The sequence below is a fragment of the Eleginops maclovinus genome, chromosome 23, assembly GCF_036324505.1.
Source record: "Eleginops maclovinus isolate JMC-PN-2008 ecotype Puerto Natales chromosome 23, JC_Emac_rtc_rv5, whole genome shotgun sequence".
NCBI classification, from domain to species: domain Eukaryota; kingdom Metazoa; phylum Chordata; class Actinopteri; order Perciformes; family Eleginopidae; genus Eleginops; species Eleginops maclovinus.
Window position 1 is genome coordinate 25695798 of NC_086371.1, and position 18637 is coordinate 25714434.

General features: G+C 41.3%; 1 protein-coding gene across 2 annotated transcripts; it reads right to left on the reverse strand.

Moving 5' to 3' along the window:
* Positions 1 to 1949: 1949 nt before the first annotated feature.
* Positions 1950 to 16519, reverse strand: mmp17b (matrix metallopeptidase 17b). 2 transcript variants are annotated; one of them, XM_063875705.1, is made up of 12 exons: positions 16300 to 16519; positions 12766 to 12985; positions 12031 to 12163; positions 11746 to 11899; positions 11506 to 11614; positions 11236 to 11413; positions 9123 to 9299; positions 8517 to 8610; positions 7217 to 7290; positions 6977 to 7126; positions 6286 to 6543; positions 1950 to 3040 (listed from the first exon to the last, which is right to left on the reverse strand). In XM_063875705.1, exons 2-12 carry the CDS (start codon positions 12892 to 12894, stop codon positions 2664 to 2666), a joined length of 1833 nt encoding a protein of 610 aa, XP_063731775.1. In that variant the 5' UTR covers positions 12895 to 12985; positions 16300 to 16519; the 3' UTR covers positions 1950 to 2663. The 2 variants fall into 2 exon arrangements, with proteins under 2 accessions (XP_063731775.1, XP_063731776.1); XM_063875706.1 differs by lacking the exon at positions 16300 to 16519 and having other exon boundaries at positions 12761 to 12981.
* Between the last annotated feature and the right edge of the window lie 2118 nt (positions 16520 to 18637).

Consider the following 18637-nt stretch of genomic DNA (forward strand, 5'->3'; position numbering starts at 1 on the left):
ACCAGGACTGCTCTCAAGGCCAAGGTTCTTGGAGGAATATATTGTTTTGCTAACCTCTCTTATCATGGGGGGACACGTGGATGTGCCACGTGGAATACGCAGTGGCACTGCTCTCACCATTGATAGCAGGAGGAATACAGGCGGATGAGCCTCTGTTTCACTGGAGGGGTCCACTACAGAGCTCATTGAATGAGCCACACAAAAGAGCAATTGGGGGGAGTTGAAATAAGGCTTTCACTCTGATGAAGAAGAGTTTTAATCTATCAGCACCTCAGTGCTAATCCACAGTATCAGGATGCCTTTACACACCAGACACTCAGAGCGGTTTCATAAAGAGAGGAGGAGAACACGTCGGCTCTCGTACAAAGATGAACTCTGAATTAAATGAACAGTTTCCAGAAGTACAATGAATGATTGTTTCAATATTTCCAATGACCAAACATAGTGGTGATTTATATATTTTGTCAGATCAGGTTACAATTTCAAAATAAAAATAAATGAAAAGACTGTTTTCTGATTATAAGATATTTATAATATTATCACAGATAATGTTAATATCCTCAATCATCTAAAAATCAGACTTACCAACACTACTCTTTCTACATTTTCTATGCGCAGACATAACTACAATTAAAGTACTGGATGGAACTGTAAGTTTAGAAAAATACAACTAATGTATGTATAATCACTTATATAACAATGACTCATAATTGTTCCTCTAATTAGAAAAAGATCATCTTAAAAAATGGATATTCCATATTCAACATTAGATAAACACAAACACTTTCAAAGTAGCCTACCATAAGTACATTTTAGGCTAAGTATGGCTAATAAAAAGTAATTGATTGAGTAATTTGGTACAGATCAGTTGTAGCATTTGCAATGATAGATGTATCTATGAATTCAGGTTTTAAGAATGCTTAATCCTTCCTTTCCAGGGTTTGCGTTTTCTTTTTGAGATTGTTAAACATTTTGGGAATTCTTTAACTTTTCCTTTTCAGATTTGAAATGACATTGATTTGATAAACTTTACTTCTTTGACTAAAATGAAATAGCATTGATTGGATTTGTATTTTGAGCAAAATACATGTAACTGTAATCATAGGTGGAGTGGCACTTCAGCCTTACAATTTATGCACTGATAGATTTTAACTGTAGCCTGAATTAAGTAATGATATACTGACTAGTGTTCAGCTTACAACTGTAGCTCAGTTTTGATTTATAGATTTATAGCTTTAAAGTAAACAAGTAAAACCGTTAATGATAGTCTGATAAAGATAAACGACAACAAATAATTAATGATTAAACTTATTAAAACTTTAAATGCTCATGTTATTTTGTAACTGTGAATTTAATGTATGTTTATCACTGTGCTTTAAAAAAGATGATCCAGAACACTGAAGATGATTTTTATTATGAGTGGTGCGTCATTGGGATTGAATGTTTCAATGTTGAATGTTTTGATACTGTGATGCAATACAATGTGAAGTAGAATGCCTACAACCTTTCTGAAGAGTCTCATTTTTACAAGTCCACACAAATGTATTATGAGATTACGGTTTATTAAGTTATCAAAATTGATAAAAAGAGAGGAATTGTTAGGGAATATTCTGTGTAAGCCTGTAAACCTTTAGCTCATTTGCATCTCTTCTCTCTGTCCTCCTCTGACCTGGCTCTACGGCCTTGCAGGTGCTGTTATCTTCATTAAGGAGGGGCAGCCTGGGCTTCCGAAGCCTTGTTGTTCCCACAGTGGGTACAAGCTCACGCTGACCTAAGATTGGCTTTATTGTTTAGGGACAGCTAGCTCCAGTTTATCTGGACCCAGATGCTCCGGTAAACACCTTATCTGTGACCTAGATGACAGTTTAAGTTAGACGTATTGTCCGAGATTGTTTAGTCTGCTGCTCTGAGAATGTTGATTATCCATTTGGAACTAGTTAAACCCTCTTCCTATTGTCGAGATCTTCAGAATTGGTTTGGCAACCGCTGTGGCAACTCGTGTCTACAGTAAATGTCTTGTCAATTCTCCGGCCGTAAGTCCGAATAAACCCAACAGTGTTTTGCCATCAAGTTCCTGCTCTCCAGTGTCTCTCTGAGTTTCGTCTCCATTGCTTCAGAAGTTTCCACCACAGAAAGTACTTTATTATTGCTGGACATTTTTATTGCAAGAGTTTTACAAAGACGAGGGAGCAGTGCTCTAAACTCATAATTCATTCCCAATCTTTATACAACATAGAAACTGGCCTGAGAGCACGGCTACGCTTTGATTTGAGACAACACACTTTCAAACAATAAAACTACCTCATGAGGGCTTCATGTCTTTTTATGATATGTCCCCCATCTGAGTATGTTACATCCAGGAGTGCAATACTTCATGGTACAGGTCAAAAATAAAACTCACAGTATATTCATTCAAATTATATGTCTTGCTCTTGTATGTAAATTATAGAGGAGTTATTTTATGTATTCTCTAATCATGATTTGGATGACCAAGAAGACTTCCCCCTCTTGCTTAGCTGCAGATTGAGCTGAATTCACATTAGACTAGTCTAATTATAGCTCAGACTTTTCCCATCCCTCACTCAGGAGAGGATTATGGTATAGTGAGAGCACAGGTGAATGTTCGTAGATGAGTTTCTCTCCTCTGACAAAACAGCTGACCTTTACAAAGCCAACACAGTCCATGTGATCAACAGCAAGGCCGCAATACAAGAGGATGTGCTGCCACCAAGAGCTCCATTTTGGCAAGAGCATTGCGTCAGGATGGGTAAACCTCTGTCCTGTGTGTCCCTTTCATGGTTTCTCCTCCTTCCTCCTTCTTTCTCCTTCTCTGTCTCACCCTTCCACCTCTCCCTGAGCTCCTGTCTGCCAGCAGGTGGAGACAGAGACAGGGAGAGGTCGTCCAGCACAGGAGAGGATGAGGATGGGTCAGGGCAGTCCAGCCAGTCTGCACTAGAGGATCGAGGGTATCCGTCCTGCACTGGTGAACCTGGGAACAGGAACTTCCAGTAGGAGTCTCCTTTGAAGAGATAGACAGAGCCTGCAGAAGAGGGAGAGAATCAACAGCCGGACAAAGGTCGATTTATTCTGTAGTCAAATAAAGGTCACTACAAAGGGCAGCAGATTTGCAAAATTTGCAAAACATTTTTACTGAGTTGCATAAGATTTAAACATATAAAATAACATAAAAGAGAGCTCTACAAAAAAAAAGAAGCCTTATCCCAGTATGTTGAACAAACAAAGGTTTAAGACAGTAATAGTTCAATCATATAAGGATTTGTATTTCATGCATGTAAACTGCAGACTGATGTATGTATACATATATACATATGTATATATATATATACATACACTGGATAGAGACTGGGAAGAGGGTCTCCCTTGGTTAATGTTGGCTGCAAGGGAGGCTGTGCAGGAAAGTACAGGTTTTAGCCCTAATGAGTTGGTCTTTGGACATTCCGTACGTGGTCCCTTGGCAGTGCTGAAAGATGGCTGTGTTGACACTGAGCCACCAGGGCGCTTAATTGATTATGTGAATGGCTTCAGACATCGTTTGTTGGTAGCTTTGAGTATGGCACAAGAAAAGCTGTCTCTGTCTCAAAGTAAAATGAAAGAGTTCTATGACCGTGGTTCGGCTCAACGGGAGTTTAATCCAGGTGACCAAGTGTTATCACTTATGCCTATTGTTGGTTCCCCATTTCAGGCTAAGTATACAGGTCCATACACTGTCATTGAAAAAAGGTCTGACCTAAATTATGTTTTGTCAACACCAGAACGGAGGAAGGCCAAACGTCTTTGTCATGCAAATCTTCTGAAACCATACCACATGCGTGAAGTTAACACAGACACAGAGGTGGTGTATGATAGAGTGCATCCAGCTCTGGCTGTGACATCAGATAGTTTGCTGCATCAGAGAGATAGAGTGCCTGAACCTGATGATAGTTTGCTGTATGGTCGTTTGAGAAATTCTGAATCGCTAAGTGATTTAGAAGGGTTGTTTTCTCATTTGCCAGAGTCCAGACGTGAAGAACTCTCAGCGTTGGTACACAAGTATCTATGTCTGTTTAAAGACATTCCTTCGCAAACTGACTGGGCTGAGCATGACATTGATGTTGGGGATGCTCGGCCTATTAAACAACATTTTTATAGTGTGCCACCAGTTAAACGCAATTGTTTGGATGCTGAGATTAATTACATGTTGGAGAATAAAATCGCTGTCCCATCAGCATCTAGTTGGGCGTCTCCATGCATTTTGGTGCCAAAGCAGGATGGAACACCTAGATTCTGTACTGACATGAGAAAAGTGAATTCAGTGACTAAATCTGACTCATTTCCTTTGCCAAGAATGGACGATTGTATAGATCAGGTGGGATCAGCCGAGTATGTTAGCAAGGTTGATTTGCTTAAAGGTTATTGGCAGGTTCCTTTGTCCAAGCGTGCACAAGAAATATCGGCATTTATCACACCCTCAGGACTTTATTCGTATAAAGTAATGCCATTCGGGTTAAAAAATGCTCCTGCTACATTCCAACGTTTGATGAATCGTGTGGTGTCAGGCCTAAAGGGCTGTACTGTGTATCTAGATGATTTGGTTATTTGCAGTGATACTTGGACTTCGCATACTCAGCGCATCGAGATGCTTTTTGAACGATTGGCTGAAGCACACCTGACAATAAATTTGACCAAATGTGAATTTGCAAAAGCCACAGTGACATACCTTGGCCATGTGGTGGGACAAGGTTGTGTGGCCCCAGTTCAGGCTAAGGTCAGAGCAATAGCTGAATATCCACAGCCCACAACCAAAAAGGAACTCCAAAGGTTTCTGGGTATGGTGGGATACTACAGGAGTTTCTGTCAACATTTTTCAACTACTGTGTTTCACCTGACTGAACTTCTTAAGTCTACTGTAAAATATACTTCGTCGGTTGATTGTCAAAAAGCATTTGATGATATTAAATCTCTGTTGTGTTCCTCTCCTGCACTAGCTGCTCCATGTTTTGATCGACCTTTTATGCTCCAGGTGGATGCAAGCCAGGTGGGAGCGGGTGCGGTTTTGCTCCAGGGTGATAACCAAGGCATGGTGAGACCAATCAGCTTCTTCTCCAACAAGTTTAACAGTTACCAGAAACATTACTCTGTTATTGAGAAGGAGGTGCTGTCACTCATTTGGGCGTTGCAACATTTCAATGTTTATGTGGGAGCAGGAGGACCAATTTTGGTTTACACAGATCACAATCAACTGACTTTCTTGCATCTATGAAATGTCCCAACCAAAGATTGACAAGGTGGTCTTTGTTCCTTCAGGCTTACAACCTTGATGTTAGGCATATTAAGGGGTCAGACAATGTTATTGCTGATGCCCTGTGACGTGCTCCACTGAACTAGTTAGTTGAAAAAAGGTGCGCTGATTGAAGGCACCTGGCTGAGCAGTTAAAGGCCGGAGCCAGAGTCTTGCCAGGTCTCTCTTTTGGCTGAAGGACTCTGGGGAGAGCAGCCTCGTTCATGCTTAGGTTTCCCTTTTGTTTTGGTTCGGCATGCAACACCCTGCATCATACCATGTTCACACATCCACATCTACACTACTGATCTTACTGACTAACACACCTCATGATGGTAGGTCTTTGATTTGTTTGCTATAATAAATATATTTTCTTATAACTTTGTCCTTGCCACCGTTTTTTGTTGTGGCCAAGAGCCGGACCATGACAAATATATATATGTATATATATATATATATATATATATATATATACATATACACAGGAGTAAATATTTGAATTTATTAGGGAATAAAATAACTCAGTTCCTCATTAGAATGATTAGAATGGCTGTCCCACTTTAATAATAGGATTAGGATTGACTGTGTGTTTGATTATTATAACCATAAAATGTTAAGGTTTTAGGTTTCTGTCTGAAAGCAGAGCCCAGTCTGCCCCGATTGGTCAGCTGGCCAGCTCTCTTGTCATTGGTCAACCACTTAGAGAAGTCCCGCCCCTTAACTACATCACCTACAATGTGTTGGAGCACTAGCCAATAGAAGCGCGAGTGTTCCATGCTGTTGTTATTTACTCCCGTGATGCCTGTCAACACCAAGAAACCGGCCTCTGATTACAGTTGTACACAGAATCTCACTACTTATTCATGTATTTGAATTTATCTCGCTTTTTTCCCCACAAGAATAGGGTTTGGGGCTTTAACATAAGTATTATGTTATGTTTATTGGCATTTCAATCAGAACAGGCCAAACTATACACACACAAACACAGAGATGATTGGTCCCCTCACCATCGCTGTTTATGGTGATGCCACTGACCCCCTCTCTGAGCAGCTGAGTCCAGTCATCTTCTTGCTTCTCCTCCTCGGCCTTTGCCATGTTCCCCCACACAGGGCCCTCCTCTGGGTCCCAAACAAGTCCCCACCTCCCTGCTGCTACGTCCTCTGTCTCGTCTGCCCCATGTAAGCTCAGCCCCATCCTGAGGGAGGAGAGGGGCTGAGGGTAGCCCTCCTGGAGCGACAGATCTCTGAACAGCCAGAACTGAGAACCTGCAGCAAGACACAAGCTGGAGATGTCAATCTATTATCAATCAACTTACTACCAGATTGATTCATTTAAATTATGCTTTGGATATTTAAGTCTCAATTTAAGAGGTATAGGATAAATCAAATAAAATATAATAATAATAATAATCCCTTTTATTTATACAGCACTTTTCTAAAAACTCAAAGACACTTTACAGAGGTACAACTCAACTAAAAAAATATTTAAACAACACACTTAATATATTTAAAACACGCAATTTACAGATTAAAAGCAATTTTGAGAAGGTGAGTTTTGATTTGAGATTCAAACATGGTGAGTTCGGGGCAGTCACGGATGTTTTTAGGGAGTGAGTTCCAGAGGGAGGGGGCAGTGACAGAGAAGGCTTTGTCCCCCCAGGTAAAATATCGTTAATAAAATGTATTATCATTATTATACCACTGATAAAGATGATGGCATGATCTGACGGTCTCTCCAGCACAGCATGCAGCTGAGGCAGGTCAGGAGGTAGACCCCTCCACAGTCTTCTGACTGAGGACCCCTGACTCGATACCAAGCCCCCACCATTGACCCGCCACATTGTGAGACCTGGAGGAAAAATAAGGAACAGTGATGCAAGGTAGAAGGAAGTGGCATATAAAATGCATTAATGTCTTTTCTGTAGTTGTGCACTCAGACCTTTGAAGAAGAAAGTCTCTCCTCGGATCCTGGCCACTGCATCAAAACTAGTGTTACAGCGGTCAATGAAGGGGCTGAAGGGAGACATCTTAAGTCAGTACTTCACAATATTTAGAACCTCATGTTGGGTTCATTTTCCTAATTCCTAAATCATCTACTGTGAATGGGTAAAATAAGTTCACAATATACCATCCAATGCTTAAAGCTCTCCTAGTATGCTACATTTGAACAATATATTGTATGTCTCATATCTATACAATACTTGTCTGTGAAGTGTTTTGCTCAAAATAGCAAACAGATCCCCAGTTGTAGCATGCCTCATCCCCCTCTATCTCAGTCCTGTTCCTGAAGTGCTGATTCTGTGACTGTAGCTTTAAATGAACTAGCTGCTGCTGGCCACGCCCCTTTGGAGCTGCTGCTGGCCACGCCCCTTTGAAGCAGCTGCTGGCCACGCCCCTTTGAAGCTGCTGCTGGCCACGCCCCTTTGAAGCTGCTGCTGGTCACGCCCCTTTGGAGCACCTGCTGGCCACGCCCCTTTGGAGCGTCATGATTTCTCCTCTGAAGAGAGTTTTCTACCGGGAGAAACTCAGCTAAACGCTGCCGTGATTAAACGCCATATTATGTTCAAACCACATCCAGCATTATTTCTGAAACACTTCTCAGTGTTTACCACTAGAACAGAGACATTATATGTATTATATACAACAAGTCCCTCCTGCAGACATCCTGGTGAATACAAACAGCTGCCCTCAGGGGATTCAGCTCGCTACTGTATATTGCAGACTATAGGTTTGGGTGTGGGTTGGGACGTTGCCAGGAGTTCAATGTAAAGCCAGTCCACATTTCCGATATGACATCATATCGGCAGCAAATCTGGATCAGCTCGTTTGTACCCCGGTGTGGCAGCGGGGTGTGGCAGCGGGTGTGGCAGCGGGGTGTGGTTAGAGCACCGCTGCTGTAGTGATTGGAGTGGCTCGACAGGAGACCAGACAGCTGATCAAAACCAGGTAATTAACTCATGTTAAAACATGTTGTCAACCTGGTTCTGGTCTGTCTTGCAGTAGGCTGGGTCCTGGGAGGAAGTGTGTGCTGCTGAAAAGCATCCATACATTTTTTGACACTTTGTGAGTCTCCTTACACACCCGGGACACATATTTATGTATTAAATAGCATTAAAAAGTGCATTTTGCATAATAGGGGACCTAAGTAGGATTCAAATCAGTAAAGGAGACCCACCCAGTTTTCCAGCCGGTCTAATAATATGCTATGGATGATGTTTTCAATATTTTGTAAGTCATACCCATATTTGTGATGATGGTGGTGGCCTCTGTGGCGAAGCTGAGGGTCTGGGGCGAGGCGTGGAGCGTCAGTGCCCAGCAACTGGTTCCTTTTACCTAAATCATAAGATCAAATCTATACAATCAGACACCATATACAGTAATGATGTAGCATAAAAATGCAGTCCATTCGCGTTTGGCTAAACAGCTGCTGATTGGCCCCGGAGAAGCATGCATGACATTATGCAAAGGCAGAATGAATTTACAAAAACAACGCAGTTACACATTCTCTCACAGTGAAGGTCTTTCTATGGAAACTACAATAAATGGCTTTCACTTTTGAGCATAATGTGGAGGATAAAACCGTCTGTACTTCCTCGATAACAAACAACTGGTTCAAAGTTGTCCTCATATAGCCATGCACGCTATGAAGCCATTTTTACTATCTGAATATGTTAAGTCATTATAATGAATTCATCATGTGTTCTTTCTATGGTGATGTTGTAATGCTAACCTATATTTGCTTCTGGATATAATATATGCATCCTCACATGCCAACCATGCATTTGCCCCCTTTATTTTCATGTTAGACAAAACCCAGCTGTGATAAAGGTCTACTTTCGCCTTACCATAGAGCTGAGTGATGTGCTCCAGATCTTGAGCTCCCAGGCAGTAATGGAGAGGGTCTCCGGCAGGCCCTTGGTAGTATGGCCTCATCACTGAGTTGCGAGACGAGGAGTGGGCAAGACCCAGAGCATGGCCAAACTCATGGACCAGCACTGTAAACAGGTCAGTACCCTCAGATGCTGGGGAGGAAGGGGGCAGAAGAGAGGAAGAAGGGTTAAGAAAACCAAGGGGAACCTGTGGGGGGTTATGGTTCTAATATATGTTTACTTCTCATTCGGGGCGATTGTGACAGGGGCAATGACTTGTTTTGACCTAAAGCCCAGGAATCAGCTACTCAAGGATGCAATGCTCATTACACACCACAAGATGGAGCAGTTGGACTGAACCGAGCACACGTTGACTGTTGCCTTCATCAGAATCAGAATCAGAAACAGGTTTATTGCCAAGTAGGTTAACACATGCAAGGAATTCGTCTTGGTGTTACCGTGCATACATATACACACATAAAAATAAAACACAACTTGGAACTGTGATAAAAACACTATTAAGATAACTATAATAGCATTAAAAATATAGTAATATTTACATAGAATATGGTTGAATATACCTGTATAAAATAAAATAAAACTGGAATAAAACATGTGCATTTACAATGTGCAAAGGCTTAGGGTCAGTGTCAGTGGGGGTCCCAGGCCTTGTTAATAAGGCCGGTAGCGGAGGGGAAGAAACTGTTCAGGTGGATCTTCTTGCCATCAGGCACCAAATGTAAAGCATGTGGGAGCTTTGTTTCTTTTGGTTAGCATAATTGTACCCCACAAATATGGGAATGAATTATGAGAATAACGCACTGCCCCTTAGTCTTTGTAAAACTTTTGTAACAAAAATGTCCAGCAATAATAAAATACTTTCCTCAGGTGAATAAGCGATTTATTTTATTTACCAAAGCAAGATAATGAAACGCTAATGTTAAGTTTTTTGCACAGTATACGTAAACTGCCAGGCCAAAAAAAAGGTCACCAGCCTGTGGGGGCAGTGCTATGATCTCTGGTTGCTGCAGTGGGTCTGGTCTAGGTTCAGCAACGTGCCCAAAGAATGAGGTCAGCTGACTACCTGAATATACTGAAGGACCAGGTTATTCCATCAATGGATTTTATCTTCCCTGATGGCACGGGCATGTTCCAAGATGACAATGCCAGGATCCATCGGGCTCAAATTGTGAAAGAGTGGTTCAGGGAGCATGAGACATCATTTTCACACATGGATTGGCCCCCACAGAGTCCAGACCTGAACCCGATTGAGAATCTTTGGGATGTGCTGGAGAAGACTTTGCGCAGTGGCTTGAATCTCCCGTCATCAACACAAGATCAAAACAAAATTAAAGCAAGACAGAAAAAAAGGTTGGGACTTTCATAAGCTTGTGGAAACGATGCCACAGCGAATGCGTGCCGTAAACAAAGCTAAAGGCGGTCCAACAAATATTAGAGTGTGTGACCTTTTTTTTTGCCGGGCAGTGTATATACCACTTTAAATAAAAAAAAAATGGCCATTACATCTTAAATCCTGCTGTGCAAGTGAAAGAATGATAATAATTAGAAGTGATCATTCCCCACAGGACCCTGATCATCATCAGATTTAATGGCAATGCATAAGCTCAGCTTTGTAAAAAATATATAATTTGGACCAAGGTGGCTACAGTGCAGGGGTCCTCACTAAATGAACACATCTTTCTAAGCACTTACTGCAGGGGCCTGACTTTCAAAATAAAACAAGCAAGAAATCATTATCCCACCACAGTTGACAGTTCTTGATTCTGATTTTGAGGGGGTTAAGCAAGTCACACACACATTTTACACAATTAATATTTATAATCATATTCAAAGTCACAAGATCATCGGAACTTGTTAATTAGTTGCATAATGTTAATTTGGTTCCTGTTAATAAAATGATCCTTCTCTCACAGACACACTCTTTGATTTTATAGATAAAATATCGATCAATATGAATAATCATTGGCAAATGTAACGCTGTGACTCGTGGTCTTCTTTTTTTTGTTGGAGTAAAGCAGAAATAAACATGTTGTAATCGTGCAGAAATATACGTATAAGATTGTTGCACCTGGCTGTCTAAAGGCCCACTCCTCCTCTGCATCCAAATGAACTCCTCCGGCGCGGGCAGCGTCTGATGGGAAGAAAGCATGGCCGACTGCACCACCTGCCCCATCAAAGGGATAGCCATCTCCGTGGTAACCATGGAGGAAGTCTACCTGTAGGTCTGCTGCCTCTGGACTGCCCACCTGAACACAGAGGGCAACAGAACAGAGAGTGAGTCTCTTTATCAGCCCTGTGGGAAACTCACCTGAATGCTGCATCAGATATAAATACCCACCTCATGGAACTCCAGGGGGGTCGGCTCTGCCCACACTCTCAAAGCATAGAAGACCAGGGAGCGAATGGTTTCCCGGGAAAGATGTGAGGAGGAGGGGTATGAACGCAACCTGTAAAAAGTGTGTTTGTGTGAGTAAGAGAGACACAGAGGGAGAGACATGCCCACTGGACTTTGAAGAAATATAAAATACTCATGTTCCAGTTTAGTGGTATAGATTAGGATAAATTATATTTTTCGAACCTCCAGTTAATGCTCCTGCGTGTCCACATGGAGAGAGCCCTTTTCCTCCTCCTTTTCATGTTGCCCCTCTCTTGGTTCGCCAGTGATGTGGCTTGGTCCTCCTGGTCAGGCAGGGAGCAGCGTGGACTCTTCATCAACGCATTCGTCTCCTCATCTGGACACACCAAAACATAGAAGAACCAGAGGAGACAGTATGAGTCACATACAGAGGTCCAGACTCAGGAAGGCTGATCACTAGCGTGTTGCATCTTAAAGCAAAGCATTTCCACTGTGTGTGAACCTTACCCAGAACTCCAGTGTCTTTGAGGCCTGCAAACCTCTGCATGGCCCTCACAGCGTTAGTGACAGCGGTCCAGGCCTGCAGCTGCCCAGTGGAGGGGTCTGAAGGTGGGAGGTAGCCATACTTCATCAACCAATCCTACGAGAAGAGAAGAATGTTACTCCAACTGCTGTTGTAAACATGCTCGTCGTAAAAGCAAAGGATTATAATCATGTCTACATCCATGGATAACATTTTGAAACACCTGAAAACTAAATAAAAGTTCAATTGTTTTTTTTGGTAGAATATGATTTGTGTTAAATAAAACTTGTCTTGTTTTTCTTCAGTTTTATCACCAGAAAATAACATCCATAGTACAGCGAGCTAACAAGCTAACTTAGGTGCCGTCTTTTCAGAGAAAACATGCGCATTGTGTCGAAAAGAGATGACCTTTTTATTGACCTTTGAGTCAGGTCAGTCTCAATAATAATAAATGCACAGGACTCATGTAAATAAATGAATACAAGTGCATCAATGCATGATCTGTAAGTGTGCTATCTTGGCATGTATGCTTTCGGCTTTGTGATCTTCACATTAACCCTGTTTGTGAATTCATTCAAGAGTTTGTACGTTTGCTGTGTATACATCATCAGCTGAGTTGGACTGACTCGGACCCAAATGCAAATACTGTATGTAGTTTAGAGTGAAGGGTCAATCTTTACAGTCTTTGCCCCCTGTACGTTTTAATGCTTTTACTTTACCACCAGTTTGGTGCCCTCATCTTCAGTGGGTGTCACGGGTGCAGAGGAGGGTGTGGGGGTCACATCAGCAGTAGAAGCTGTTTGCATCCATCCATTGCTCAGACACAGAAAGATAATCCACAGCTTCATCTTGGTAGCATTCTTTTTTGGCTCAAATATTTACTTTAAAATCTGCAACACCGTTTGTAAATCCATTGTAGTCTAAGGTCATTCTCCACCCCTGAAGGGAAATAAAAAAAATAAAGTTAATTTGGAGATGAAATGCAATGGCAGCAGTGACTACTGCCAGAATACAGCAATGAAAATGTAACGCAAATGAGGCCGATATATTTAATACAAGAACATGTTAAAGTAATTGGCTTGGGAACTGGAAGGTCACCAGCTCAAGTCCCTGAGCAAGGCACCGTTCCCTGCACTGCCCCCCAGGCGCTGTACATAATGGCTGCCCACTGCTCCTAACGGTAGGATAGGTCAAATGCATGTTGTACATTTCCCCTCTGTGGACCATTAAAGGTATATTCTTCTTCTTAATCAACACAGGGGACACAATCCCTATTTATCAGCCCATTTAATGTTTGTTATCAGATGTTATTACATGGTTTAGAAGAATACTCGATTCTGTTTGGTCAATTAAGAACATGTGACACATTGTTAATCCAGTAGTGCACACTAACAGGAACAGAAGAAGAACACAGACAGGAAGTAAACACTGACAGGAACACGGCCTGGGCTCTGCAGGGTTTAAGGACTTGTTAGTGGATCAGAAACTGTGAACAGACTTGAACAGTTACAGAAAACCTCGATCAGTGCTGCCCTAAAGTTGTTGTTGTCGCAGTTCCAGCCGTTGGTGCGCCGTGGAACGGAGTTTTTTCTTCTTAGCGCAAGAAATACAATCATTTTTGAGTCAATCAAATAATTTTAATTAATATTAGGAGTCGTTAGTTTCTTTAGTATCTGGCCGTGTAATAAGCGGGATAATGTGCAGCGAGTCGGTCATTATGGGGAGAAGAACACCTGATCATATTGATCGTAAATGGCCCAACTGCATCTATAACTGCAGATTATGAAAATGAAACCATATGCAGTTTTTTTTTAGGTTATAGATTCAAGCAAAAATACTTGGCTATGTTAAGGAAAAGATCATGGTTTGTATTAAAATAAGGAGGTTTCTTATGTAAATTAAGTTACATATGAAACCTCATTCGAACAGATGACAGTGGCTCCTGTACCTAGCAGGCAGCTGTAATCCATATCTATGAGGGTGATATTGAGATAGCAAATTCTAGGACGATGCTGATGGATTTATTAATATTTCGTGGGGCCATTAACCGAGCAACTTTATCATTGACCTTCCCTGCTCTTAATTTCTACCTGATGAATGTAAGTTGCCCTCTTTTTTTGTTGTTTTTAGTCTCCATGAATTCCTGAGAAAAATATTAATCTCTTAGCTCTTAAATGCTCCACTATGTTCACAAAGTCTATAACCGTGTCATTACTGCTGCTTTCCTTGCTGGACAGGTAGTGGACAATGTACCTGAGCGGTTTACAGAGGCTTTTCACAGCTGGACAGTGTTTTGTCTCTACTCTACTCCACTATGCTCTGTGTGTATCTGTGTATGCCAAACACGGGCATTAGAAACCTAAGATCGAAACACATAGTAATATTGAACGTGGGACCGCTTAGCAACTGTGCTAAAAAAAATGTATACATTTGAACACTTGATAGATTTTACATTATGGGTAAGGATAATCCTACAATAAAACAATTAACCTCTCCTCCACATTTATTAAAGACTGATATTAATTGAAGAAAATAGAGATATCTGACAGCTGTGATTGTTTGTACTCGTCATGTAATAAGAGTAGCGAGCTGCTGCCCTCAAGAAGTTCAACTACTTTGGAATTAGGGCACAGATGTTGGCAAAAATAGGCCAAGGAAGAGATTTGTTCTTCACAATGGCATCACTTTCTCTTTTGTGTGCGCCCTCCACCCGTCTACATTGACAACAGTGGAGAAGGTACAAAATGTGGCACGTGCGCCGCAAGCAAGTAAAATGAACCAAACCTTAAGCATAGACTCTTTAAGATCCATCTGGTCAGAATATGGTATTTAACCTAAAATCGTCCATCATATTGCAACTATAGAGGATGTACTTTTTTTGCAAGGCTTTATCTCCAGTGTATTAACTAACATTCAAGAATGCAACAGAAAATGTCTTTAAGCTTCTTTGGCTCTCACGAAAACCCCTTTGACACCAAATGTCATGAATGAGTTAAAGCGGTCAGAGAGCGAGTTGACGGGAAACATCCATCCTGTATTCCCACCGGGAGGTAATATACCAGATTCAATCAGAAGATGGACGGGAATTAGCATAAAAGATGGAGGGGAGGGCCCCGGGTACAGGACAGGGGTGGATGTGAGTGTGTGTCCGTGTCACTCAGAGGCTTCCTTTAATTAAGTTAGAGGGTATACCATTTCAGTTAAAGCATGGGGGCAGAGAGGAGAGGATGAAAAGGAGGGATGAATGGAGGAGGAGGATTGTGTTAACGCAATGACATTAAGAGCAAAAGAGGGCAAGAGTCACAGGGGGTGTTCTGTTAAGAAGCTTGCCAATGGAAGGTTCTATTAAACCGATTCTGGGAAATACATTTCTGTTTTGTGAAAAATCAGCTTACACTTTACTCTTCTTTACAGTACATGCAACTTCTTAACAGCCTGTTCAGTTTCTGTTCCCAATTCGGGATCAATTAAGTCAATCTTATATAAACCAAACTTTTTATAACCAGTCAGTGCGTTAAAATGTATTTTGTCTGTGAGAAAGTTCATATTAGTGGCCGTAGCTTAAGTACATTGAGATCACAGCTGTTATTGAATAACCCAAACCCTAACCTAACTGACCCTAACCCTTTTTTCGATCATTATAGTTCAATTGGACAAGTTTTAGACCAAACGAAAAAACACAAAAAGCATCAGCATATTGCCTCCAGAATTTGATTCTAGGTTTGTAATAAAAGAATATACTTAGAAATTAATACAAAAAAATCACCTTTTTAAAGATACGTCAGAAATCACAAGGATTAAAAACGAAATACTTTATTTATCCTGGGGGGTGAATTAGGTTTTTTGTGACAGTCGCACCATTTTAGAATCTACATGTGCAAAACCCTAACCTAACTTACCCTTTTTTTGCTCATTATAGTTACATTTGCCAAGTTTTAGACCAACTAATACAATAAAAAAAACACTCAAAATAATCACCACATCGCCTCCAGAATCTGATTTAGGGTTAGGGTAATAAGATAATACAAAACTAAAACAAAACTGATCTGTAATGGAAATATAAACTTAGAAATAATAAAAAGAGACTCTCCTTTTCAAAAGATATGTCAGAAATGTTCTTTGATAAGTATGCCCAACATCCTGGCTGCTGCCCTGCACTGAAGCCAAACTTTTACTTTCATTATTGCCTTAAGGATAAATGGCTTACAGGTCAGCAGATAAACTACACACAGCGTTAAAGAAGAGTGTTTTACCTTCCTCCTCCTCCTCTGCGTACGTCCTCTTCTTCACTCCCTCTTTATCTGCCACTAAAGGAACAGATGGCTCCTTTCTCTTCTCTTGCTTCTTCCCTAAGACCCCCATTCCCCACCCTCTGCCCCACCCACTGAGTACAAATCTAAGCGTCTGTGGAACAGTCTTTCCTTCACTTAAGAAGATTCAGTTTCCTCCATCAGTGAGCTCCGCATCCCGATAAATATTCAACGTTAATGATAATAGACGGGTTGGTTTTACATGAGTCCGCTTTTCAAAAATTAAAAAAAGCACTCTCTGGAATCCTGCATTTGACCCGGGGAGGATTAGTGAGTGTTACACAGCAAAGATGGCTTTAGATTGTGTGTGCATGTTTCCCTGTGTGCAACATCTGCATGTGTATCTCCTCTCGCGGTAGTATTAACATTTTACACACAATCCTCTTAACGTGCGGATTAAAAACTAAAATGAAGACGAACAGATGTGTCTCTCTCTCTGGGTTTCCTCGTGTTCTTCCTCTGTGTGAGCCGACATAGACATCTTTGAATGCAGCTGCCCTCCATTCAACCCTCTTGAAATAAAAAGCGGAGAACATAAAGTGGTATCACATACTGGGAGATATCAGTACCTCTGATTCATAGGCTATATGCCGATTCACGTTGAGACTAATATTCTCCATAAATTCCATGTAATTGACTTGTTTTTTCTTAAAATAAATAAATAATAATAATAATCTTGACAAAAACCCAAAATGGCCAGAGGCAAACTCACCATTACATTAGTATAACTCTATAAGCCGAGAGTTATAAGTGAGTACTTGTTTTACGTCAGTAATTATTTAAAGGCCTACTGAAACGTTTTGTTTTTTTTCCTTAAATGGGTATAGCAGTTCAGTTCTATGTATATTACTTGATCGTTTGGTGAAATTCTTGTATTTTTGGGGAGCACGTACAAGCAGAATAATTGACAAGAAAAAACTATTTTTATCAGCCGGACCTTCTCAAAACAGCCTGCCTGTACCTGAAGTAGCAGACAACTTTCGCGTGACGTCACGAGTGTAACTGTACCGGTGTTGCAACCATGGTTAGCAGTACTAGTGAGAGTGATTTCAGCGAAAATGTGTCTGTTTCTGTTCGTGCTGAACACGATGAAAGCGTCAGTGAGCTCTCTGATGCCCCTGAGCCGTCATCAGCTGGAGAAATTGACGTGGCAGAGCTACTGGGAGTCCACCATATGTTTGAGCCAGCCGTGTCAGACGCTGGGAGTGACAGTGTTAGTGGTGAGGACGACGGAGTGGGTGGAGGGATAGACCACGATATAGATCACCTACAAAATACAGAATGGTAATTAGTATTCCTTTTGACCCTGGCCTGTTATTTGTCATTTGTCGCCAAGATTCTAAACTGCCTCCCAGCCCTGGGGGTCATATAGCACCAGAGTCCTAAGCACTGCAGCCTGCCCGGGGCGACATACAGCGCCCAAACAGCATTGTGTGCAGAAACGTTGTTTAAACCAATCAAATACGTATTGCTAAGTTGTTAAACCCTTTGGGACCCATGATAATGCACAACTAGTAGACAATCGTGCCACTGGCATTGTGAAACTGAAAGGAGTCCATTTATTAACAAATAGTAATAATAATGTCAATGACCAATACAACAGTCAATTCTAGATACCTGTACGTAACATTACAGGTGGCCACTGCCACACTGCACACAAGAGATCCATTAAAAAGCTGCCCCTGGCCCGTACTATTTCACAGTTCATAGTACAAAGTCAGAGAGTATGAGGACTGCATCACTGGGATGCATGGTCTACAAAGCACTTATGATAATGTAGATTAGACACATGTGGATTATATTTATATTAGCTGCAGAAGGCCACAATTTTATTTTTAGCCTAGAATTGACAAAGCAAAACAGGACGAAACACACCGGCAACAATGGACGCCAAATTTGTGGTTACACTTGTGACGTCACGACGGAGCTCCGCCCCAAAGGGTCTCAAACAAGAACGTTTTCAGGGATTTCATGGAGCGCAATTTTAAATGATTAATTACTTCGTTAATTCGACCGGAATGACATGGGTTGCAATGATATATGTTATTCAGTTGTTTATGTACTATTAGACTGCGTAGTGTGTAGTGCTGCACTTCAGTAGGCTTTTAAAGTCATGTCTTATTAGATGTTGGTTGCAGTCATTTTGACGCTTCTGAGAATCTTATACTTGCAAATATGCAAAACAACTCAGTGCTTTCAGCTGCAGTTCAACGGGACTTATCTCCATCATTGACTGCAAATAATACCGTGTCACATAAAGCTTTATTTTTAAGAATGTATC

Excerpts from the sequence above, each read along its gene's own strand:
- mmp17b (XM_063875705.1), bottom strand. The coding sequence starts at position 12,894 with ATGAAGCTGTGGATTATCTTTCTGTGTCTGAGCAATGGATGGATGCAA. Across the intron at positions 11,615-11,745 it reads CGCAGGAGCATTAACTGGAG|GTTGCGTTCATACCCCTCCT; the intron begins GTTCGAAAAATA and ends CACTTTTTACAG. Across the intron at positions 7,127-7,216 it reads AGAGACTTTCTTCTTCAAAG|GTCTCACAATGTGGCGGGTC; the intron begins GTCTGAGTGCAC and ends TTTTTCCTCCAG.